Source organism: Mustela putorius, unplaced genomic scaffold (assembly GCF_011764305.1).
Source record: "Mustela putorius furo isolate JIRA1106 unplaced genomic scaffold, ASM1176430v1.1 tig00000228_pilon_pilon_pilon, whole genome shotgun sequence".
NCBI classification, from domain to species: Eukaryota; Metazoa; Chordata; class Mammalia; order Carnivora; family Mustelidae; genus Mustela; species Mustela putorius.
In genome coordinates this window covers 30,368,631-30,394,622 of record NW_025421322.1, presented here as the reverse complement: position 1 = coordinate 30,394,622, position 25,992 = coordinate 30,368,631, and the positions used below count along the sequence as shown (strand labels likewise).

The window sequence follows — 25,992 nt, the reverse complement described above, 5'->3', positions numbered from 1 at the left end:
CGTTTACCCAGCACTAACATTCCTAAATGCAGCTTACTCTAGACTAGACCAGAAAAAACCCTGGCCCTGATAGAGTTACAGTCTGGTTGGGAGACAGTCAGTAAACAAGGAAACAATCAATATTTGATTACAGATAAAGAAAAACAAAGGATATAATCCTGCAAAGAACACTGGTCCCTTCATTTCTGAAATGCTAGTTCAGGAGACTGGATTTTGCTTGGTTCCTGGTTACAGGATGACTCTGTGGTCAGATCACTTCTGATCAAGTACACACTCAGCTTTGCTCAGAGACACAGCCCCATTAGTGCCTTATCTTTGGCAATTTTTGTTTCCAGGCAGGATTTGGACCGGATGCAGTGAGTTTTAGATGGGCTGCATCAGAGGATCCCTAGGTGGCGATAAAGATGAAGATGCTGGAGAATTTCATCATCCCTAGTCTCTGTTCTCCATGTATTTGCAAGAGGAAAGTTAACACTTCCTAATACTGAGCGTTGGCTGCTGTTGTCGGTGTTGCTTTATGCCCAGCACACAGAGCCCAGTCCTGGCTTTCATGAACAGCAGAGTGAGATGGGCAAGCACTGTGCCAGTCCCAGAGACCTGCACTGTCGGCTCCACACCCCATGGCCGTGAAACCTTACACGCTCCAGATTCCTGCTTCCTAGACTGCAGAGGGGGGCAATAATGAGAATTCAAGGGAACTAGCCTGAATGAACACATTTTTTTTTAAGATTTTATTCACTTATTTTAGAGAGATGCACATGCACATGCTCGTGGGGAGCAGGGGGAGGAGTTAAGGGAGGGGGGATAATCTACAGCAGATCCTGCACTACTATCCCATAATCCTGAGAACACAACCTGAGCCGAAAGCAAGAGTCAGATGCTCAATCGAATGAGCCACCCAGGCAACCCACAGACACATTTTGAAAAGTGCAAATCATTAGAAGGCTGTAGTAGTGGTCACTTTATTGTTATGAGATGGCTTCTGAAACTGCAGGACTGGTACCCTAGCCTTTTTTTAACTTGGAGTTAACAGTAAGGTTCCATCAGGTATCACATTAGTAGGACAGAGGGGGTAACCTATAAAGCTCAGCCCGTCGTATCTGGAAACCAATGATGGTCTTACTGAGATTGTTGGTTCTGATCTCCAAGGCGAGACTAACTCTGAGAATCACTGGTCTAAGTCAGTGCTGGTGCTGACTGGGAGTCAGTAAGGGGAATAAAAGGCTTATTTTACCAAGGAAGGAAGCCAGATTACTACTATTAATCTTTCCTTTTAATATACAGAATGTAAAAAGCTCTTTGGAGCCTTTCTGGATCACCAGGTTTCTACTCTCCTGTGTTAAAAATTTGGTGTGGCAGTATTCTTAGCTTTTTTTGGTTTCTTTCCTTTTTTGATTTTTGGGTTTTGTTTTTGTTTAGTGGTTCTTGTTGGTTTTTTGGGTTTGTTTGTTTGTTTGTTTTTTCATCTTAACTGCTTGCAGAAACAGTTTTCCATGAACACAGTTAAACTGTGCACCTGGGAATGCTCCAGAAAGAGAAGCTTGCCACGGTGCCCAGCATACAGTGCTTGGTGCCCACCAGCCACCTAGCGTCACTTTGAATAAACAAAACTAATACCATAATACTAATTCCAGAACCGCTCTTAAAAACAAACTCCATTTTTTTTCTTAAAACATTAGGTCAAAAACCTCAGGGTTTTGCAGTAGTGGTTTTGTGTGTGTGTGTCTGGAATATTAACCATTACTGCCATCCCGTCTTTACCTCTGGAGAAAGTTGAGCCTTTTTTTACATGATAGAAATCAGGGTCTGCTCTGTGTAACTTATTCAGGCTTCCAGTAGGTGGTTTGTGATTCCTAGAACAACTCAGAATTGAAGGATAAAAGAGTTTTTTAATTTCTCTTTTTCCCAGATAATTCTTTACTTTGGATCATTCTTCATTCTTGATAAAAGTTATTTAAAAAAAAAAAAAAAAACTTCAGGCAAAGATAAGTGACTAAAAGAAAAAGTTGTAATGGAGAGAAAAACCTCTTTTGTGAACATTTTTAGGTCCCACCCTGTGCCCCCTGAAGGGCTAGCCTATACTCTGTTCTTTCTCCATTGATTTTGCTGGTAGTGTTGTGTGCCTTCTTCCTCAGTAGATGTTGTGATGGTCCCACTAAATTATTCATTTAAAAATGTATATTTTATTTTTCCTGTGACACCTAAATGAGGATCTTAACCCCATTAGCCTTCCATGAGATTGGCATTCCCTTAAAAGCACACACTTCCCTTTCTTTTCTTGTGATTTTTTTTTTTTAATTTTACCAGCAATTTTGAAACCCCTGTTTGTGAACTACCGAGTTGATGGAATTGGCCATATCCAGCTTTGCGCTTTGTCTGTGTACGGCACCATATTTGGTGTGTGGAAGTAACTGCATACAGGCTCTTCTGTCTGTGAGACTGGGATTAACCTTCCTGCCCCATTCGATTCCTTTCTAGGTCCAACTGGCCCACCTTCAACACTCCCTCTAAGCACCCAGACCTCTAGTGGCAGCTCCACCCTGTCCAAGAAGAGGCCTCCTCCCCCACCACCCGGACACAAGAGAACCCTATCCGACCCTCCCAGCCCACTACCTCACGGGCCCCCAAACAAAGGCGCAGTTCCTTGGGGTAAGTCATCCTAAAGTCAGGGCCAGCAGCGTGTGGGGCACAGCGGGCATTGGACTCCTAGCATATTCGACAAACGGGCCAGACTGCACGCACGCCGGATGAGGGCTTGGATACACACGGGTGTGATTGTACTCGAGGCCAAGAAGCATCCTGGAAGATCTCTAGGATCGTTTAAAAACCAGGGCAGTACTACAGTGCTGAGCACTCCCTGTGCACCAGATACGGTGCTCGGAAACCTCTTCCAGTCACAGTCGCAGCCGTGCGGCAGCTTATTGTCAGCCTCATTTACAGACGAGGAAACAGAGGCTCAGAAAAGCAAAGTCACCCATTCTCACAACAGCCAGAGTATCTGTCAGAAGGTTTGCTCAACATGTAAATCAGACACAGTCCCTTCTCGCCTGTAAAGCTTTCCTGGTGTGCTTCAGGGTGAATGCCAGCCGCTTGGCCCAGGATCTAGAGGACCCTGCAGGGGCGGGGTGGGGGGGCTGCTGACCCTCCAGCACTCGCCCTCCGCTCAGGCCGCACGGCCTCTTCACTGCTCAGGCACACCAGGCTCCCTCCTGCGCCGCTCCGCTCCCCGCAGCCGTGTCCTGCTCTCGAGAGGCTGGCTCCCTTCCCCCTCGTTAAAGGAGCTTCCTCCCCCCCACTTCCTTCAGAGCACCTCATCACCGTGGATTAGTACTCTGTGTTTGCTTCTCGGTCTCTCTAGAATGTAAGCTCCACGAGAGCAGGGACTCCAACCGTCTCTCGTGTCTGCAGGGCCTAGCGTCGAGCCCGCGTGTGGTAGGTCCTCCGTCATCACTGACGGTGAATAAATGTGCACAACTGACCACAGACAAAATTACACCCACAAGGCACGTAGTTTCCATCTTTCCTAACTTTGTAGTTCCCCAGAACTCCTTACTAGCCCAGCAACAATTCAAGTCAAGAACCAAGAGTCTCTGCAGAGCCCAGGGGCGCCAGGTCCCTGAGAGGCATGGAGAGAAAGAGCAGCTTTCCAGAGGCCCGCGCTCCTTCACATGGGTCACCTTCTGTTTGTTCTTTTCTTTATTTTTAAGATTTTATTTATTTATTTATTTGACAGACAAAGATCACAAGTAGGCAGAGAGGTGGGCAGAGAGAGAGGAGGAATCAGGCTCCCCACTGAGCAGAGGGCCTGATGCAGGGCTCAGTCCCAGGACCCGGGGATCATGACCTGAGCCGAAGGCAGAGGCTTAACCCACTGAGCCACCCAGACACCCCTGCCCCTGAGTTTCGTCGTGGCTTCTTTTCCTTGGCTTTCGGGCTGTAACTGACAGGTAATTCAGCTGAATGCATTAGAGGGCCTCTTCAAAAGCCTGCGTGAAGGTGTTGCAATTCTTTTGGGTTTTTGGAAAAAGCCGCACTTGCCCAAATGCAGGTTGGTGCACATCTGTCATCCGGCCGTGGCACCACAGTGGGTGCGCAAACATGTCTGTGTGGCTGGCCATTCCCTCCGTATGCGTGCGTGCCCGTCGTGTGGGCCATCTCGACCCATCTGCTCAGGAAGCCCATGGCCTCGTGAGGAAGACAGGCGAGCCAGTGAGTGAGTGTTCTTGACCATGAGGGCTGACGTGTTAACAGAATGCTGCGGAAATGCTGAGAAATGGTGTCAGGCCACAGGGGAAGGCCACACAGAGGAGGAGACATTTGTGGAGGGTGACAGCTCGGATCCCCGGTGAGACACGCCAGGGAAGAGCAGTGCAGGCTCCCGAACACACACACACCGGCGTGTCATATGTGACCTTGACCTGTCCACAGTTGCTATCCCCGCCCTTCAGGCATCCCCAGGTTTCATCTAAGAGGACTTTCCAAACCCAGTAACATTCAGCTGAAGGTCAGACCCGTGCAGATTTTCATACCACAAATCATAAACTCTCTTTTCCCAATTCCACTAAACGTCAATCCTGTTGTTCATCAGTTTTTCTGTGTAAAGTCGCCCTACAGGCTCAGTCAGTCTACAATTAATTTTACAGAATTCCTGTTTTTTGGCTTAGAAATCATCGCTTTCTTAGATTTCTTACTCATCACTCAGTAGCAGACCTAGTAGCTGCTGGGCTTTTTTTTTGCTTTTAATGGGAAAGCAACATTTTTCAGTAAGAAACACAGTCACCACTAGCCTTTCGAAGACGGGGCCCTGAGCCATCTGCTGGCAGCTCTCCGCAGCGAGAGTCTCCCACCTGTGACCAGCCGTGAGGGGGGAAAGCCAGAATCTGTCTGTGGCACAGTGACAGTGCTCCACACACAGGCTTCGGTGGTCACTCACAGACAACTCTAGTAGTTCTGAGACTGTCAGGGCTGTTCTTTCTAAGGTGATGCGTGAGATATACTTCAAGGCCTGGTCTGTCCCTACCTATGTCCGCTGACGTGATGTTCCAGAAACCGGAAGTGGGATCCAGACTGCTGATGAAACCGGGATCAGTCTCCTCGTCAACATTGGTGATGCCTACAGCTTCCCTCTGTGGACCTGCCGTTAGGATCTGGGCCCAGGGAGTGGATACCGGCACGGGGGGGGGCGGTGGTACAGGTACAGCCTCTGTGCTGGCCCAGGGTCTCGCCTCCCCACAGCATTCCCACCACATAAATACACCAGGGTCCCAAACCACATGTGCTTTCCTCTAAGATCTGAGCCTTTGCTCAGAAAGTGCCTCAGCCTGGAATATTCTACTCATCTGTGTTAATACTTAGTCATCCTTCAAGATCTGCTCTCGAGGGACCTGTTCAAGGGGCCTCCCCAGTCTAGCCACCACCGCACTCCCAGCCTGTGGCACAGGGTTGCCGCGGTGGTTCTGTGCGCAGCTCTTTCCCAGGGCGTTCTGAACTCCATTCAAGGGTTGTGCTCTGTCTGTATCAGGGCAGAGTGCTCCAGTGTGGAACCGGTGCCATACCAGACTCTGATCGTCCTTACCACTTGGTAGCCCAGCGGCTTCCAGTGGTTATTTTGAATTGTTCCATACCTCAGTTTCTCCAACTGTAAAATGGGGCTAGGCTAGTTAATAGTACTTAGCTATTTTTTTTAAGTTTTATTTAAGTAATCTCTATAACCAATGGGCTCAGACTCACAGCCTCCAAGATCAAGAGCCACATGCATCCCCGACCCAGCCAGCCAGGAGCCCCAGTCCTTAATCTAATTCTTAACCACAGTTCCACAAAGTTGGAAGTGCTGGGACCTCAACGTTCAGGACACTGAGACATGGAAAGATTAGATCACCTGCCCAAGTTCCCATGGCTGGGACTCGGGAAGCCGGGATCTGTCCCCAGCCTGTGTAGCTGGAGAGCCTGCGCTTCTCCTCTCCGTGCTCTGCTGTGTTCTGCACATGATCGCTCTGTGAGTCTTGACCGTTCCCCATGTCCACAGTTGTTTCTTCGCCCATGAAGTGAGGAGAGGAGAAGGTAGCCGGGCAGGAAGGTCCCCTCCTCCCGGCTCTGCCTCCTCATCCATCGGCAGCACAGAGCCCTGGTGCACGGGGAAGGCCACTCGGGGCTTTCTCCCTGCTAGCACCGTGTCTGCGGCACCCGAAATAGCCCCGGCCTTGCATTACTGCGGTCCCGCTGCTGTGATGAAGTCAGCCATCTGTCTCAGGAGACTGCTAAGGCAGGCTTTGGATGAGAAAACAAATAGGCTTATGGGCAGATTTCGGTTCTATGGGGACTTTGATTTTTCAAGTGGCATGTCATTAAATCTCACTTTTGGAAAAACATAATTTGTTTATAACCTACTTTTATAATAGGCCAACACATATTTTAAAACAATTTAAGTAAAATTAATTTTAAAATGAGGACAAAGGGAGAATAAAGGTGACGAAGTAAAAGTCCAGGAGTGTGATCTCTTCACAAAATATGTAAATAAGATCGCATACAGTGGCTGGAAATAGACCACAGATTTGACACTGAGATTCTTATAGGCAAGAGCAAAGGAAAAAAATACATCTAATTACCGAGTTTGTGGTGACCCTAAGATCTACCCTCTTCTCACACTTGAGAGTCTTATAATTAATATCTTAGAGTAGCACAGTTCTCTGGGCTACTCTTGGATATTTCAGAGAACTGGCAACAGCACACCACAGGCCACTATAACATGCACTAAAATAACATTCTGGAAGCCCAGGTTCTGATCTGGGTTCTACCCATCCCAGGCTACATGACCTCTGCAAATCACTTTCCTTATCTTTGGTCACTGGGACTTAAAATTGTATAAGCTTTTTTTTTTTTGTAGAGCAAATAATTGATGAAAAACTATACCACAGATTGGTTCACTTCTCTTTCAAGGCCAGAACTTAAGGTGAAAGGCTCAGCATTTGAAATGTCTGATCCAAGGCACGCACGTCGACTCATGGAGCAGTATTGGTTTGTAAAAGAGCCTCTGGACAGAAGTGTCTTGCTCTTCCCTTTTCTTGGGTTTCCCAGTAAATTTTCATATCCGCTCTCTGCTTCCCACTCACCTCGCCCCCAGTGTGCATGCTTATTTAGAAAGTAGTGACCTCGCCCCCAGTGTGCATGCTTATTTAGAAAGTAGTGATGGTTACTACCATTTGCAGAGTATCTCCCACCTACCAGGCCTGGGCACTCATCCGTCATCGTATTCAGCCGTCACAGCCGTCGTGTACGGTAGAGACTCACTGTCTGTAGTTTGTCAGTGAGGAAACCGAAGCACAGAGCAGTCAGAGGCTTGTTCAGAATCACAGTTCCGCTCACTTCAGAGCTGGTGTGTGAACCCACTTCAGACTCCAAGGCTCGTGCATCGATCCACTATTCCAGATCAGTCCTGAAGCCTGTGTGTCATTCGCTGCTGGGCCAGTGTCCTCCTGTCTGTCCACAAACTCTTGGCCCAATGTCTGACCCCAAGTCTTGGCCACGGCTTCCTCACCTGCTGGCCCAGCATCCTGCTAACACACACCTTTTGGACACAGGAGTTCTTTTCCAAGTTGCATGAAGAGAGAAGAGGGGATTGAACTGCTTCCATGTTTTTACTCCTCCCTTGAATACTATCCTTTTTTCAGATACGTGTCCAAGTCACACTTTTCTTCCCAGGCGTGGCACATGGGCTTGGCCTAGCCATGAGCTTGCTGGCCTTCCTGTCTGCTGACCACCGAGGCCTTCCCCCAGGTGTGGGGGGAATGAATCTGGGCAGAGAAGCAGATGAGTGAGTGCTGTGGTGCTTCACTTCATTCCTCAGGAACTCAGTGGCTGCTGTGTGCCAGAGACTGGGCTAGCAAGTGAGGTTATAAAGATGACCAGGGCACAGCGCCTGCCTTTGAGGTGCTCGTTCAGTGAGTAGACCATCATCATTCTGTTGCATTCCATCGGAGAGCTATGAGTAATAGTTTCCATTTGTGTCATGCTCCTTGCGGCACAGCCCCGTGGTCTGCACTCCATAGTTTATCTTTTGTGGTGCTCATAACCATCTGGCAGAGTAGATCCTGTTTTGTTCCCATTTTCTAGGTGAGGGGACTGAGGCTTAGTAGAAAAAGCATTTTAATCCAAACTCGTACCCACTGAGTGATGGCAGGGTTGGAGTTCAAACCCAGGCTTGTCTGGCTCCGGAATCTGCACTCTTGACCACTGCTCTGTGATGAGCGGTGGTGGGCTGACGGGGAGGAGGGGGTGGTCAAGTCTGGCTAGAAGCTGGCTTTGGAGAGGCCCCTGGCAGGTTGCCTAGGAGTTCACTGCGAGGGGGGAGGGGTTTGCTGTTGCAGAGAGAACGGACAGAGGGCCAGTTACGGAGGCAGAGAAACACAGTGTCTTTGGAGAGAAATAGAGTCACCTCAAGTGGCCAGAGAGCAGGGTTGAAGGAGGACCCAGACATCTGGGCTGCGGGGTCAGACCGCAGCCCCTGGGGTGATCTGTGATCTGTCACACTCATCTGCGTGACACTGGAGTGGGTGGCCGGAAACGGAGCAAGGGGCCTTCTGCAGCCCACGTGGTGTCATAATCCATCCTGCACGTAAGAGGGTTAAGAATCACTGGTTTGGAATGTTTTCTACGTGGAAAGGGAATTAGCAGGTGCAGTGGTTTACCCTAACGTAGAATTTTCTTTGACATGTTCATTGTTACGGCTCATTGAAGTTTCAAAATGTGAGATATGAGAGCTAATCCCCAAGACTCACACTAAACACCTTGCTGAAAAGAAACGCCCCCGTGAGTGGCGTTCGTAGCGGGGAGGACCCCTGCGAGGCTGCAGGAGGAGTCGTCAGTACCAGGGATGGCTCATGGAAATGGACCGGTGGTCGGAGGAGGGTCTTATTAAAATAAAGCTATACTTGAAAATCACCGGCCGGAGTAACACCAGTGGAGCTAGTTTCTTCTGCGGGTGTGTCCTAGAGTTACAGAAATCTCTGTCCAGGAGCCCCGCCTTAGCCCTCCGCCAGCCTCTCCCTGTCCGGGAGGGTCCGTGGGGCAAGCGGTGAGAAGGCTGGTTAGTCCAGGTCCCGGAGGCCGGCTCCTCGGCTCCGTGTCCCAGCTCTCACCCCTACCAGCCACGTGACCCTGGGCTTCGCTGTACCGCTCTGTGTGTTTCTTCAAAAACAGCAGGGAGGCATCTTGGATTCAGTACCTCGTGATCCCAGTGACATACTTACCCCGGACCTCCCTCCGAGAAAACACTCAGGGAGCGGTGGCGGCTGCTACTGACGTCACCATCGGGGCGGCAGGACAGGTAGCGACAGGCCTGTAGACCCGCGGTCAGGACTTCCCAGTAGATCGGTGGCCGTGTGACCTGCAGCCACCAGTGCCCTTCACCGCGTTGCTTCGTCTTTAAAGTGAGGATAATGACGCCCGTCCTTCCTGTTGGGAGAAGCGCTTGGGCAGCCGCAGGTGCTGTGGGGCCGACAGCACGTAGGGTACAGAGCTCGGTGCTTCAGCCGCTCCTGTCCTCTGCACCTGCCCTCCCGTCTCTGGTTCTCGTCAGCAAGCCCCTTCCCCACGGCCCCCCGGGGATCCTGTGGGTGTCCGGGCCGGGGAGGAAGGGGCACGCCTGCACTTCGCACCGCAGTCCTTTGAAGGGCGGGGAAGGACATGAGCTGAGTCCCAGAGACAGCTGGGCTCCTGGCAGCCTGGGGCTGTGTGCTTCTCCCACCGTGGGATGGGTCACACAGGACTTCCCCTCACCGGTCTTCCTGCCTTCTCCTGGACAAAGAACACGTTCGCGGTTTTGCTGCCCCCCTCCCCATTAGAAAGTGCTTTGCCGTTCGGGTGCTCTGTCTGGCAGAGAGGACGTTCCCTGCACCTCTTACTAGTGGGGTTTTGACACTGTTTCCTTTCCATAGCACCCAGCCCTGTTCACAGTTGACCTCATTCCGTACTGTCAGTCTCGCTTGTGTACACACGTTGCCTGGGCCGGATCAGAAGCTTGGCGAGAACAGTGACATTTGATTTACTTTGGTGCCTCCTGCTCTCCATCCAAGCCTTGTACCTAGTTGGTGCTTAATAAATGCTAATGTCTGAGGGAGTGATGACAAGAGTGCCTAAGAGTCTTGCCCCGCAGACGGCCAGCTGTCACCAGCCTGCTGAAGAGCGTCCACACACACAGTTTATGGTTGTGTATTCTGAGTCTGGCTCCCAGGGCTTGTCTCCCGGCATGCGGCCTCTGGGTGAATTTGAGGTTTTACTCTTCTTTCCCTGCACCCAAGCTAAGGACAAGTTCCTGAGCCAAGGGGACATCCCCAAAGTCCTGTGATCTTATAGGCCTTGCCTGGGGGCAGGCTGCTCACCTTCTCGACATAGTCGTTGAATAGCTAAAAAAATAAAATTAAAAAAAAAAAAAAGTAAACACTGTCAGAGCCCACAGCAGTGCTTAGTTTTGTTTTAAAGTTACAAATGCATACTGTTGTAGCTCGAAACTTTCCGGTTCCTTTTTGGAACCAGAGGGTGCCTGTCTGCCTCGTCCTAAGTCGCGCCATTCCACTTCCCTGTCTGAAGAGGCAACATGATGTGTGATGTCTCCCTGTAGGTAACGATGTGGGTCCGTCGTCATCAAGTAAGACCGCGAACAAGTTTGAGGGACTGTCTCAGCAATCGAGGTAAGCTGCCTTCACCTTTCTCCCTCGGCGGGGATCACAGCTCGCTGTTCGAAATTCTAGAAACGGGTGTTATGGCAACATATTCCAAGTGTGGCCTGCCAGCTGGTGCTGATGGGGAGAGGAGAGGAAGCGTATACTGCCTGTGCACCTGGCCCTCGGGGCCCGCCGGGACAAGCCACTGTGTCCAGGCACATCAGCAGGCTGGGGTGTCCAGTGCCAGGCTCTGCTCCCTCCAGGTTCCCGGTGGGGACAGGCCTCGCTTCCCGCATGTCAGAGTCTACCAGAATGAGGCTGTATTTTTAATTTTTAATTAAGTAGCTTTGTTTTGTTACTCTTAACTCATTTTTACAGACTTGGGAGTTAAAACAGTCCTCAGGGAGATCTGACAGCCCAAAGATTTTCAGACATAAAAATAGGACTCTCCAAGGACCCCCATTTGTAAGATCTGCTTAAGCTAGGCTGAAAGCAGCCTCTCTACCGTCCCTCCTTTCATGGAAGCAGGGGGCTGGCTTTGGGAGATCTTCTGTGGGCAACATCTGTCTAATCCCAGTGTAAAGACACTTCTCCAGAGGCCTGATCTGAGATAAAGACACAGAGAGCCACTTCCAGTCCCAAAACCTCGGGGAGAAGGAGTCAGCTGGTGTAGGGGGATTGCTTTCTAGAGTTGATCAAAGAGCAAAACAAAGTCTCCACTTATGTTAATGCTGCTGTCCTACTTCGTCTTCACGTCTTTGTCAGAAAGACCGATTACTGTTCCTTCCGTTGTACAGTTGAGGTTAAGTGGTGGCAGATGTCAGAGCTGGGCTCGGCCCAGTGGTCCTCCGCCTCCGCGTCCCAACATCGCTTCCCCTCACGTCCCGCCCATCATTCCCGCTCCGTCCCCCTCCCACCCAGCTCGGGGCGGGGGTGGGGGGACTCAGACTGCAGTTCTGGGGTCTTCTTCCAGAGGGAGAGAGTGTCTGATACATGGAGAGTGGCTTCAAAACGCTTTTTAAAGAGAATCAAGCCACCCATGCATGCACACACGTGCACACACACACACACACACACACACACACGTGCACACAGCGGCAGCCTCGTGTTCGTTTGTGCAGGAAGCGGCCCAGGCTCACAGGCGTCCGCTGTTGGCCCAGGGCCTCGGTCAGGAATCACCGCCGTGCTCCCGTCAGTAGTCGACACGCGTGCTTCCCTGAGAACATGCGCCAAACGGGTTCAGCTTTGGGTTTTCGCAGGGACCTTACGTCCCATAGTCTGGGGGCAGTAGGGTTTCACGAGGGCTGAGGAGAGACAGCTAGGAGGGGACAGCAAGTGCATTTCAGCTTCTTTGACTCTGTTTTGTTGGGTTGGTTTGGCTTTCCCTGTTCCTTTAAGGGCAGTTAGGAGACAAAGAGGGGAAAGCCAATCCTTGGGACACCCTAGGGCAGAAGAGGACAGACGGGAGATTCAGAGGCGCTCTTGGCACAGAGGACTCCGGTGCTCGACTGCTGTGCGTCCTTGGGGCTGCCGGGCCCTGGCGTCCTCTGAGAATAGCTCCAGCCTCTTGCTGAAGGAGCACCGCGGGAGCCGGCTCGCATGTGCCCGCCGCAGCCCTGGCATATCGGTGGAGGCAGGGGCGTGGGGGGGGCATTGGATCATTCAGACCCCACGGGGTGGACTTCTGTTCCCGAGACTTGGGTGTTTTTCCCCACTCGTTTTGTAAGTGCTCCAAGAGGAGGGAAAGCTCGGGGAGAGTCTGGAGGTCTGAGACCCACACTGTCTGCTCTGGTGCCCCCAAGGACACCTGCGCTCTGGCGATGAACGGAACGAGGTCTCCATTTATAAGCTCCTCCCCTGGCCAGCCTTGGGACCCTCTGCTGAAAGTCCCCAGACATCAGTGTCCTCACCTGGGGCAGGGGGGTGGCAAGAGTTAGGGTGGCAGATTGTGTCCTGTGTGGAGACAGATGTCGGTGTGGCCCTCTGCGATCATGCTCTGCCAGACACTCAGACATTACCTGAGGAGCGGAGGTGGCGGCTTTGTCATTCCTAGAGCTGGCCTGTTCACCCCTTCCTGGGTCCTCCCCAGCCAAATTTTGAATTATGGAAAACAGACTGTAATCTTTTCTTGAAGAAATTTTGAAAGGGTTTTTAGAGAATTCAGCATAACTCTGTGATTTCCTTGAATATTAGATCACTAGCGATATTTTAACATTTTGAGATACTGAATGATTTTTATTTATTAATTAGCACCGGCTCTGCAAAGACTGCCCTTGGTCCAAGAGTTCTTCCTAAACTACCTCAGAAAGGTAAGATTTCTTTCTCTTGTTCACGTAATTAGACTGTCATGGTGCCCTCCAAGGGGACAGCAGTCTCTGTCTCTTAAGTTCATGGCTTAATCCCAGATGCCTAAAGCAGCATCTGGCATGTGGTAGGTGCCCAATAAGTACCTATTCAACAAAGAAAGATTTATAAACTCAGTTTTTGTGATTAGGAAAACGCTATACTTTTCCCAAAAAACCACAGTCCTTTTCTAGAAGATATGCTATCATCTCTGGGTCTGGGGATACCATTCCTTCTCCTCTTGCAAAGCACAGTCTGAGACCTGGGAACCAGTACCAGCTTTGCCACTCACCGTGTGGCCTGGGCCAGGGACTCGGAAGGTTCCCGAAGCCTGATTCCTCACCCGTAAACACGAGCAAGAATACCTGCTTCGTGAGGTTTTGTGAGGATGAAATGAGGTCATGCTTCAGAAAGCCCCTCACTTTCCATGGCACAGAAATCCTTGGCTGGGATGGCATCCATCATGCAAAGTAGAGATACTCGTGCTCTGAGAAGCACAAGAAAGCAGTGTCTGTAAATGCTGCTTCCCTGCCAAGCAAAGACACTCGGTTCTTTGAGCAGATCTTCCTTAATCCAGATCGAGCTTTTTATCCATAAGACCAGCATGTCCGTTGTCTTATCTGCTCCTTCTTCTTTGTTGCCAGCTCCAGCTTGGGAGCTGAGAACACCCACAGACGCCTTTGGTTCACCTTATCCGTCCTCGCTTAGGGCTGCAAGGCCACAGGGCAGATGGAGGCTTAAGGGCCTCGCGCCCGTCCCATGGGTTTCCGGGCCTACAGCAAGACTTTGTCCCCAGAAGTCAAAGTTAGGGATTCACCATGGGAAGCTGGGACCCACCCCTCCCCCGGGTCTTTGGGAAAGTGGCGTATTTGGCAGTGCACTGACCGGGCTCCTGTGTAGTACAATGAGAGAGTCCCAGGTGGCTGTCAGTGCATTCTCGTGGAACACAAAGGAAGCTTTCCCTGGATTTACTGAGTCTTTATCTCAAGTCATTGTTTTCCTCTTCTAACCTCTGCCCAAAGGGCTGTCCTGATCCCAGAGAAGTTTGGAGTGTTTTCGGGGCACTGTGCCCGCTGTCAGCAGTCTGCCCCGAGTCAGCCCTGTGCTCTTCCCCCACTGGTCACGCGCGACCCCTGATTCCTTCCACCTTCCTGTCCAGCTGCCTTCAGCCTGCTCCCGAACCGCAGCAGTTCTTAGCGCAGCAGCTCACCCCCATGGCTGCTGTCATTCTCACCGTCCCGCACTGGTTCGTACGTAAGCAGGCGTCTCTCCTAACACTGTCCTCCTCCACACGCCTCGTGGGCCGGTTCTGCTCTCTTGACCAGCTCCGGGCTGGAGAACCAGAGTCCGGACGGCAGCTCCGCTCTGCTTCCTGACTCCCGAGCTCACGCAGTCCTCCGAGGCTGCCTGCTGCCCTCCCGCTGCTGGGCCCTCTGCCTCGCCCTCGCCCTCGCCCTGCCCTCGTCTCCTTCACACCTTCTCTGTTGTCCTCCAAGTGACTTGGCTTCTGTGTTCTCAGTGAACAGGACCCGAGCCTCCCCCCACCCTTCCCTCACGGCCTCGCGCCCCTGCCGGCCTGCACATGACACCCAGAAAGAGGCCCTGCCCAGCGTCTCTTTCTTATTCCTAATGGGTCCCACTCCAGCAGTGACACTGTGATCCAGTTTGGGGGCAAGTTTGCCTGTCATTCCTTCAGAGTTAAAGAGGCAGTTCAGAAAGGACTTTTTTTTTTTTTTTTTTTTTTTTTTGGTTAATCATTTTTATTAACATATAATGTTTTATTTGCCTCAGGGGTACAGGTCTGTGAATTGCCAGGTTTACACACTTCACAGCACTCAGCACAGCACAGCACACACCTCCCCTGCGTCCATCACCAGCCAACAGCCACCCCAACCCCCAGCAACCCTCAGTTTATTTTATAAGATTAAGAGTCTCTTATGGTTTCTCTCCCTCCCGATCGCATCTTGTTTCATTTTTTCCTTCCCTATCCTCCAAGCCCCCCCTCTGCCTCTCAAATGCCTCATATCAGAGAGATTATATGATAGTTGTCTTTCTCTGATTGACTTATTTCACTCAGCGTAATACCCTTTAGTTCCACCACGTTGTTGCAAATGGCAAGATTTCATTTCTTTTGATGGCTGCATAGTATTCCATTGTATATATATATACCACATCTTCTTTATCCATTCATCTGCTGATGGACATCTAGGTTCTTCCCATAGTTTGGCTATTGTGGACATTGCTGCTATAGATATAAACACATTCAGGTACACGTACCCCTTCGGATCACTACATTTGTATCTTTAGGGTAAATACCCAATAGTACAATTGCTGGGTCATAGGGTAGCTCTACTTTCAACTTTTTGAGGAACCTCTGTTCCCAGAGTGTTTCCCAGAGTGGCTGCACCAACTTGCATTCCCACCAACAGTGTAGGAGGGTCAGAAAGGACTTTTAATTGGAAAGGGGAAAACATAAAACCAGATTGGAAAAGGAACAGCCAAAGGTTGGGCAAGCTTCCCTAGAGGAGAAATTCTCTTATTTTGTTTCTCCCTATTATAAAACCACATGTATTCATTGTAGAAGATTTTAAAAAATAACAATCAAAGAGAAGAAAAATACAAACCACCTGTCATATCACCCAACATACTCAATTAGTTTATATCTTTTTTTACTGTACTTTTTTTGTTTTAGGTTTTGATTTGGGGGGGGGGGCATTTTTTTTGACATAATACATCAGAAACATTTTCCATCACAAACAGCTTTCACTGGCTGCACGGTATTCTGCTGGCTGGTGCTGTGAAGTGTTAGATGGACCCTGTCATCCCGCAGCCACATGGAGCGCAGCTTGTCAGCTGTGAACGGCGCCGTGCCGCACGTTGGGCCACAAGCATTGCGTTGCTTGGCTCCTGTCCCTCCTAAAGAACCAGTTCCTCGAACCAGACTCGAATGTCTTGGGGTTGCATCCGCCTGGCGCTTACAGTTTCTGTTCCCCCATGAGGGGTGCACAGCAAGGCTGGCCAGCCCCGCCGCCTCGGGAAGCTCCCCAGCCCCTCTCACTGCTGCCTCAGACTTGGCCTTTACCCCGTGTGTGACTTGCAAGAGAGGACTCTGGCTTGCTTGAACTCCTTGAGCTGAGCCCTGTCAGCTGAAGGTCAAGGGCCAGCCTGTGCGCTGGGACGTGGCTGAGCAGGCCATGAGCAGAAGCAGCCACAGGGCAGCTTGTGACAGTTGCCAGCCTTGGGGTTCATCTTTACTTTTTGTTTTGTTTTGTTGTTGTTCATAGTAAACTGTAAGAGTATCTTTCTGAATGTATTGTACTTCCAGAATACAATTCTTAGTGTGACTTACTCAGTGTGCCTCAGTCAGCTGTTTCCTTGCTGAATGCAGACGATATGCTTGGCCTCTGTGCATACCAGGAGCCAGTGTTCCAAGGATAAGTAAAAATATGAGTCCTGGCCTCAAAGAACCCTGCCTTACAGTAGTGATAATACCCTTAGAGGATACTTAGAGCCTGCCAGGGCCTGTTGGCAAATTCTTAATTCCTGTTTTAGAAATAAGGAAGGTGAGGCACAGGGAGGTTGTGTCATTTACCCAAGATCACACAGCAAATCAAGCATATGGTGGAGCTGGGCTTGGAGACCTGTCTTCAGTGTCCTAGGTCCCACCGATAGAGCTGTGCCAAGAGCTGTGGGAATGGTTCCACAAACTAGAATCCTGATACCATGGCCGTACAGGGAATAGGGAGGACCTGCCTCCCACAGTCTCTGGAACATAGTAAGTGGACAAGAAACAAAGTTACAAAGTCTGTGGTGTAATCTGGTGTAGGGTTTCCTAAGTAGGTGTGGCTGTATGGCCAAAGTGGAGCAGAGATTCCTCAGCGGGGTGGCGGAGGTGGCGAGAGGAGAGACCTTTGACCTCGTATGTAGTATGGAAATCCCAGAGACATGGGGAATTTAAATTCTGATACAGCTACGGAATGGGACAGAATGCAACATTAAAAATTATGTACTGCTGGCTCCCTGGGTGGCTCAGTCACTCAAGCGTCTGCCGTCGGCTCAGGTCATAATCTCAGGGTCCTGGGATCGAGCCCCACATTGGGCTCCCTGCTCAGTGGGGAGCCTGCTTCTCCTTCTCCCTCTGCTCCTCCCCCTGCTCATGCTGTCTTATGAATAAATAAAATCTTTAAAAAAATTATCTATTGCCATTAGAGGAATTTTACTGACCTGACAAATAAGCAGTATATAGATAAAAGCAGATCACAGTTCTGTCTATGGAAATTGTGTGCAAGAGTCCAGAAGGAATTACGGGACATTACTGTAAATGGCTATGTTTAGGTTGTAGTTTTGTGGAAAACCTAACTCTATATGTCTAATTTTCTGTAACCTGTTTGTATTCCAGTCTTTTTTTTTTTTTTTTAGTTCTGGATTAGTTTGGATATCCCGTTCCTAGGTAACTGAGGCATGAAATCACATATGGTCATGTGGACGCCTTCCAGGCTTCCAGCTTTTTTCCTCTAAGAACGGGCACTGCACACCTGTGCACTTGGGTCTCGCCCTGGAGCGGGCACACACTACACACGCACCCCACCGCCACCGGGCCCCGTCCTCCCGGTGACCAAAGTAGAGGGCAGCACTTCCCTGCCTTGGGGCCCCTCTGGAGACCTCCCTCTCTACGCTTGCTTCCCACAGTGGCACTAAGGAAAACAGAAACCAGCCATCACCTCTCCCTGGACAAAGCCAACATCCCAGCCGAGATCTTCCAGAAGTCATCGCCATTGGCAGAGTTACCACAGAAGCCACCACCCGGAGACCTGCCACCGAAGCCCACGGAACTGGCTCCCAAACCCCAAATCGGAGATTTGCCACCGAAGCCAGGAGAACTGCCCCCCAAGCCCCAGCTGGGCGACCTGCCCCCCAAGCCCCAGCTGGCAGACTTACCTCCCAAGCCGCAGATGAAGGACCTGCCTCCCAAACCGCAGCTGGGAGACCTGCTGGCGAAGTCCCAGACTGGAGAGGTGTCCCCCAAGGCCCAGCAGCCCCCCGACGTCACCCAGAAGTCACACCCGGCAGATCTCTCCCCAAACGTGCAGTCCCGAGATGCCATCCAAAAGCAAGCGTCCGAAGATGCCACTGACCTCACGCCCACCCTGCCTGAGACGCCTGTACCACTGCCCAGGAAAATCAACACGGTGGGTAGAGGCCAGTTCTGAGGCTTTGGCAGACTCTGCCACACTCCGAAACCTGGAGGGAGGGCCTGCGCCCCAGCCAGGGTTCCGCGGTGTGGCAGGCCCGAGCCCCATGGCGAGAGACGTGAGTGCCGGACTCCCGCAGGCAGGTTTCACGACCTGCGCTCGCTGCGGCACCTGGGCCCATGACTTAGTTCTCCGGGCCAGAGGATTCAGTGGTCATTGGTCCTGCCGTCTTCTGCAACCCAGCAAGGGCCCTGGTGTCCCAGGCTGAGGAGCACGGTCGGTGAGAACCAAAAGGCACCCCACACACACACAACAGTTCTGCCCTGGCTCGTTATAAAAATAGCATTGCCATGGGAGAGCAGAGTCCCGGCGCCCCAGATGGCCTTGTGCAAGATGCCGGCTCAGGCTCTGCACTTGACCGTGGTTTTATGCCCTCATCGAATCCTCCCCATGATCAAGGAGCCCCTGAGGGCCTTGGAGCTGAGGCCACTAAGCCTCGCACAGCTGCAGTCCCTCGAGCCAGCACTTCCCGGGACAGGCTGCAGAAAGGAGCAGGGGGACTGAGCGAGACACCGGGGCACAGAGAGACACAGCTTGCTTTTTTTCATACTAATTACTGAATGAGCTGGGCTCCAAAAACCTCTAGAAGAGGATTTCTCTGTTTCCATCTTCCTATTCGCAAAGAACCAGCAGTCCCAACAGATAAAAAGCACAAGTGAAAACTGATCACAAATTAGAACAGTTCGGGGAACTGCCTGGGATCCTCCCGCCCAGGGCCGCCGCCCTGTTTAACCAGCATGTGCTGACTTCGTACTTCCGCGAGGGGACTGAGAAATTTGTTTATGCTGTGCATTCAGTATGCAGAAGCTGCACATTTCTCTTTACATCATGTTTCCCAAATCCATTTTTAGACTCTGCTGTCATCTCTGCAAGCTGCTCTCGGGGGTGGGGAGGGCAGGGAGCCTCGGGGGTTTTGGGGAGGCGGGATCTCCATCCCCACCCGCGGTTTGCCTGTGAACATGATGGGCAGCGGGCCCTCCAGACGCCAGGCTCCGTCCTAGTGCTCGGGAAGAGAGAGGGAGCACACAGCTCCTGGGCTCCTGGCGGACAGGCCTCCCCCTTGACAGAGGAGAAATTGAGGCTCAGTGAGGTTAAACCACACGCCCAAGGTCGGTGTGTCCTTTCCTCCCACTAACGCCCCGCTTCTGTCTTCAAGGGGAAAAACAAGGTGAGGCGAGTGAAGACCATCTACGACTGCCAGGCGGACAATGACGATGAGCTCACCTTCATGGAGGGGGAAGTGATTGTCGTCACAGGGGAGGAGGACCAGGAGTGGTGGGTACGTACCCGGCCGGGCGCCCGCCCCCCTCCAGCGTCCTCGGCGGCGGTCCTCCCCTACCGCGGTCGTGCTAGACGCACAGCCGCGGGGCTTTGAGATGGGGTCGGGCGAACTAACGTGTGCGGGTGGTCGACCCTCGTGTTCACACAGCCTGTGAGCCACGGGCATTTCCGGCCATCTCAGATGTGAGACAGGAGCTCGGGAGGGCTAAGCACGCAGCTGGGAGCAGGCAGTCAAGACTCCGAATCCTCTCGGGGCCTGAGTGCTCTCCGCCTTCCGTGCTCTCCGCCTTCCGTGCCGGCCTCGGGCTCCCTCACCCAGCCTGCCGTTCTGTCTTTGTCAAGTGGGGCGTGACACCTTCCTCTTGATTTTAGAGGAGTAAGCGAAAAATACCTGTAACAATCCCTTTTACATTAAAACCTGCTGCCCATGGGCGCCTGAGTGGCTCAGTTGGTTGAACGACTGCCTTCGGCTCAGGTCATGATTCTGGAGTCCCGGGATGGAGTCCCACATCGGGCTCCCAGCTCCATGGGGAGTCTGCTTCTCCCTCTGACCTTCTCCCCTCTCATGCACTCTCTCTCACTGTCTCTCTCTCAAACAAATAAATAAAATCTTAAAAAAAAAAAAAAAAAAAAAGAAAAGAAAAAAAAAACCTGCTGCTCAGGTGTCTGGAAGGAAAGGCCTCGTGGTCCTCACGCAGTGGCCATTTGCAAATTCTCAGTGATGAGAAGCGCGGCCCCACGGGTCTGTGCTGTTCAGTCTATGTCCGGAGTAAGGCTCCTGGGACAGCCCGCGGGCCAGAGGCGTCGTGGGTGGTGGTCTTACTTCTCTCCTGGCTGAGAGCTTCCCAGCATCGGTGTGGAGACGCTGCTTCCTTGGCAGCCTGTGTGCCACCAGCCCAAAGGGACCTGTGGTTCATAGCTCAGCCCACAGAGCCCGCGCTGGCCCAGAAACACACATGCATACTTAACATGTACACATACACACACGTATACACACGTACAGGTGTGCATGTACCTTTGGGCCTGGAGAATGCCTCCAGACTCTTGGTCACAGCCATAGGGATTCTACTTGTACCAAAGCAGCGGCTCTCAGGCAGGGGCAGTTTTGCCCTCCAGGGACCTTTGGCCGTGTGGGAGGAATTTCGATTGTCAGGACCGGAGGGGGCTGCCCTGAGCCTCTGGTGGGTGGAAGCCAGGGATGCTTGGGTGAACAGCATTACGGGCCTGGAATTTGCAGGTGCTGAAGCAGAGATGCCCCGAAGGAAGTGATGAGGCCTCTTGCTCCCTCTCTCTCGGGGACAGACGTGCTGGCGGTGGCCCTGTGGTCTTTCCTGCCTCTTCCGTTAGAGTTGGGCCTGCTCAAGAGCCATCTTGGAGACATGACAAGGAGATGGCCCGGAAGACCCCAGGGCAAGTCCCTGAGTCGTTCTGTGGCCGTGGCTAAGGCTTGTTCCTTCTGTCAGCTGTTTCCTGCTCAGAAATGGGACAGGAGTAACCCTGCCTCACAAAGGTGTCCCAAGAACTCATTTGGGGATACGTTGATATTGTCATAAGCAGGTAGTGATCAGATCCTTTGCTAAGACACCAGTGACGACAGCAGAGGACCCAGAGGGAGTAAGTGGAAAGTTCTCACCGGTGCCTCTAGCGTCATGCTCAGTGGGAGTTCTGTGTGCCGGCAGCACGTCTGCCTAGCCAGACAAAGCAACGCTGCCCTTGCCTCCACTGACTTCCGAGTCACAAAACCCGCTCACGTGCAGGACACCAAGGGAGTGAGGCCCCCTGAGCCGGGGAAGCCAGGTCTGCAGCCCGTTCCACCCTCAAGAAGAGCGCGCCCAGTAGCCCAGTGGTGGCCCAAGGTCACAGAGCTGGGAGATGGAGGGAGCAGCCAGGCTAGCCCACAGCTCCTGCTGCAGCCGCCGTGGGCGCCGCGGGGGTTTGTGGGTGGGGATGAGAGCCGGCCTGGCCCCTCTTCCGGCCGCCCTCCTCTCTCTGCGCTCGTCGTTTGAAGCCAGCGTGCACGCCCTGCTCCTTCTGTGGAAGGCTCGCGGTGGGATTCTCTGTCCTGCAGTGAGTGTTGGTCTGAGATCACTGGCAAGTTCTCCTGGGAGACTGTGGCACAGGCTCGGGCAGCAGATGGTAGAGCTGCCCTCACCGTCTCCTTCCCCCACAGCAACCAGGAAACAAGCTCGGTCCAGAGCAGCCCTTCCCACCTGGGTGACTGGTGACTGTGCGATCTCACCGCAGGCCTGAGAGGAAAGGGTATTTTAGCCCCATCTTCCAGGCAAGAGGCCCGCAAGGCCTGTCCGAGGTCGCTCAGCAGAGAGACAGTTGTGCCCTGGGTGACGAGCACGGACTCGAGTTGTGCCCTGTGGGAGACCACGGGCAGGCTCTCCACCTGGTTGGGGGGCAGGCCATGGACACCCCGGGTATAAGACGAGGGTCCCAGGAAGGGCGTCCTCACGGGGCGGCCGCGTGTGCGTGGAGTGGGCCGCACCTTCTGTTGTTCTGCGATTGTGTGTGGTCCCCCAGAGGGCGGGGGAGGGTCCGCGCCTTCCACCCCAGGCCTGTGGGCCGAGTCCACGGGGACTGTGAGCCACAGGGCTTGTCACTGGGCAGCTGCCGGCTGCCTCCAGCCTGACAACTCTCTCTTCTCCCTACAGATTGGGCACATTGAAGGACAGCCTGAAAGGAAGGGGGTCTTTCCGGTGTCCTTTGTTCACATCCTGTCCGACTAGCAAAAAGCAGAACCGTAATTAAGATCGTCCACATCGTCATGCGAGACCGCCGCCTCCACGTAACCCCGTGCACACGTGTGTATATAGCTGCTGTTACAGAAGAGAGACTCCGGAAGCGCCGCCTCAGGAGGGCCGTGGTGTGTGCTGTAAATACCCGGGGGGCATCTGCGCTCGCCGGTGTCGGGGGCCCTGGGACCCGGCGCGCCGTACTGGTCCGCCCCCCTGGCCACCTAGCACGCCCACCTCTGTGCTGCTTTCCCGGCAGACAGACGAAACCAGGAATCTCGGAACTGCTGGCTTTGCCCATAAGAGTGGTCTCCAGCAACCGTGGAAAGGCAGGGAATCGACTCTGTTCCTAACGCAACAGTGTTCTCAGCTGTGTTACTGCAAACGCGACAGTAGCAGAGAGGTGGGCTCTGTTCTCCAGGCGAGACTTCTAGTCCAGGACAGACCAGCCTGTAGCTGATCTGTGTACACAGTTTACAGCTACAAAAACCGACGTTGGTGTTTATTACAGAGAAGTGCTCGGTTCAGTGTAAGTGTTATTCCTTCAGCAAAAGATTCGCCGACCCGACCCCTTTGGTGGCATTTTCCGGTCCCGCAGCCTCGCGCAGTTAGGCCAGGTGGGTGTATAAGGTCTTCTGGTGAGGCGTGCCCGCCCCTGAGATATTACCTCATTATGCAAAAATAACATATCCTTCACGACTATTTTGACAAAAGCTTAGAACACACCTGAAGAAGCTCAACTTTCAGGAACTGAGGACCGCCAGGAAGCATTAGCCTCTACATTATGCATGCATTTAGAAGCTTACCCGAAATCTGCCTTTTATAAAGGAATAGTATGGACAAGTGGAACTGTACATTTTTTAACTTGATCGCCATTAAAGCAGAAATTATAAGATTGCAACAATATCTGTTTCTAACCAGTCATTCGGCTTTCTCAGAGCGTGAAGTTCCATCTCCTCTTCTGATTAGCGTCCTTCGCCTGTGTTACAGCCCCGAACACATCAATTTAAATTATTTTCTTAGTTTTTTCCTTGATCAGTTCAAATGCGTGACAAGATGGTTCGCGAAGATGACGGAATTTGAACGTCGGCCCCTCACGCCGTTCCGCTGCCGCAGAATCCCGGTGCTGACGCCTCCTCTCCTCGCTCCGCGCTCCCGGCTCTGCCCCCGTGGCCGGCGAGCCTGCCAGCCTCACACTCGGTGCCGTGGACGCGTGATGGTCAGGCCAGTTCTCAGCCAGGCGCTGTGAGCGGGTCTCCCTCCGTGTCCGCCCGTCCGGGCCCCATCCGTCTGTCTGACCGCTAGAACGCCGGCCCCGGACTTTGCCAAGAACACAGCTGACCTCCCTGCGCAGCAGGGCTGCCCTCTTGATTCCAAGACCCCCGGGGCCTTCTGGTGTCACGTTCGCTTACACGGCTCTGTGGGCTGCCACACAGAAAGCTAATCCTACTAAGCCCTTGACCTCGGCAGTAAGAGAGAAAGGTTCATTTCACAGAAGCACAACATCCCACCGAACCCCTAGGAAAAGCCCTCCTTAATAGAGTCTCCGTGCTCAGTGAGTATCCATTTAGTTCTGCTTAAGTGAGTACTACGAAAACTTGGAATAACCACCTAATAAGTAAACCTTGCATGACAGACCTGCAACACAACTTCTCAGCTGTTCCTGGAAAGTGAGTTGAAGCAGTTGCCGCCCAGGGTGGGGTGGTTGGGCAGGGGGGTACCCCAAGAGCCCCACACAGAAGGCGAGAGTGGTGGTGGCAGGCGGCCGGGCGAGTGCAGCCCTGCTTACTGGCCGCACTGGTGTCGGGACAGGAAGTCGCCATCCGAAGTGACCTAGAGTCCTGGTTCATTCAAGTACACAGTTTTAGTTGCATTAAAGAACTATTTGTTTCTGTGGCCTACAGTATTTTCAGCTGATATCAAAATAAACTGGTTTTCTAAAAAACTCAAAACCTCGATGTCTAAAATTACATGGAGTCATTGTCTGTTCTTTTTCTTCTTTTGAGACCACTTACACAAATGCATTTTTTTAATACCTTCTCCCCCACCTCTGGTTTTGTTTTTGTTTTCCCTGAGGAATTTGAGATCCCCCTAATCCAGCTTACTGTGGGACATAGGAAAGCCAGGTAGGAATGCCTTTGGGGATCTTGGTCGAGTGTGAATCTGATACTGTTCTTAAACTCAGTGAGCCACTGCAAATCTGCAGTTTTGTACATGATATAGTATTTTGAAGGTATGGAACCTTATGAAAAAAAAATAGTTAATTAGTTCTTTTTTTCCCCCAGAAGGGAAAGTTACATTCTGCAAATAGTCTGTGTCTTATTTTACTGTTGAACAGCAATTGCTATTTATTTTTTTATTGCCTAGAACCTCTACATGTCGTGTAGGAATCCCATAGTGCCACGAGGCAAATTCCAAACCCTCACCTGGATGTTACCACCAGACATCAGTACGCTTGTCGTTTCACATGTATTTAATGTGACCATTTCTCAGTACTGTATGTGTTAATTTCTACTTTTTTAAATATTTAAATTGCTTTTAAATAAACATATTCTCGGTTGATCCCAAACATCTGAAATCAAGCCATTTTGTGAGTTGTCCACTATGTTCCACTTGGAGAGAGTCAAGACTCCACTTGGCTGGGCTTTGGGGGGTCTGGGGGTAGGTGACAGAGGTCAGTCCGGCTCCTCTGTCCGAGCTCACTCTGGATACATCAATGTCCATCGCTTGCCTCAGCTTACAAAGCATAAGAGCTCAGCATTTGGGGTCCCCCCGTTCCCCTCCCGCCTCCATGCACTCACCGCACCTGAAGAGGGAGGACGATGCCCAGCCCTCGGGCTGCTGGGCGGTTCCTTCTTTTCCTGTAGCTGCTGCTCCCAGCACTGCCTGTGAGGAGGAGACCCAGGGCCAGGCACTGGGCCTACATGATCTCTTCTCGCCCTCAAGACAGCAAGAAACGTGCGTGCACCTCTCCGCTTTACAGAGCCCAAAAAGGGGGCTCAGGGGTGTTCACTGTCATGTAGGAGGTGCCGTGGGCTGGTGTGACCGAGTCCGGAGTCCACACAAGTGGTTCTGGCCCCCAAGGCTGTGCTCGGATAGTTCCTGGTTGCACTGCGAAGTTCCAGCCGGAGGAGCCGAGGTAGAAAGCCGCCTGAAGCTACAACGTGGAAGACTCTGGAGTGTTCGGCTTTCCTTCTGTTTCCTTTCGAGAACTCTGGTAGATTTTAGTGCTTGTGCATACACCTAGACCAGATGAACTCTACAGAGCACGCTGCCAGGGAAAAACGGGCTTTGGCATAGAAACCAGTGATTCTCGGGATAGTTCTGGGACAGGCTGATGGAGTTACCTGGATAACTCAGGCAAAGGGGCCGCCACTCTCTCTCTAATCACAGTGTTACAACGGTTACATTGGTTCTCTGTTATTTTAAACCTGGACGGTGTCTGTCTGAAGTGAACAGACTTGCCCCGCTTCAGAAGCAGCCCCTCCAGAATGTGGAGAGCCCCGGACGGCCCTCCCCCAGTGATGCTAGAAACCAGAGGAACGTCTGACCTCCCAGCCTTCAGTCCTTCAAATGCTAGACGGTTGATGAGCCCGTTTCCTGTGTGTGCATTCAGTCCCCTCTTGAGGCCCAGGCCTTCACAGAGCTGAGGTGCCTTGCTCAAGGGCACTATGAGCCCATGTCCCTGTGGCCTCCGCAAGAGCCTTCCCTCCGCTG

The 25,992-nt window shown here is 52.1% G+C and overlaps 1 protein-coding gene across 4 annotated transcripts in view; it reads left to right on the top strand.

Annotated features, from left to right (window-relative positions):
- The window catches only part of ASAP1 (ArfGAP with SH3 domain, ankyrin repeat and PH domain 1), a 350,132-nt gene extending 325,288 nt beyond the window's left edge, over positions 1-24,844 (top strand). For 2 of the 4 annotated variants that reach the window (XM_045078130.1, XM_045078131.1), the window contains 6 exons: positions 2,479-2,649; positions 10,616-10,685; positions 12,909-12,967; positions 17,691-18,190; positions 19,410-19,532; positions 22,195-24,844. In XM_045078130.1, the coding sequence (XP_044934065.1) occupies positions 2,479-2,649; positions 10,616-10,685; positions 12,909-12,967; positions 17,691-18,190; positions 19,410-19,532; positions 22,195-22,269 (998 nt within the window). In that variant the 3' untranslated portion in view covers positions 22,270-24,844. The remainder of the gene's footprint in view (positions 1-2,478; positions 2,650-10,615; positions 10,686-12,908; positions 12,968-17,690; positions 18,191-19,409; positions 19,533-22,194) is intronic. The other 2 variants (XM_045078132.1, XM_045078133.1) reach the window with 1 other exon arrangement.
- The last annotated feature ends 1,148 nt before the right edge of the window (positions 24,845-25,992 follow it).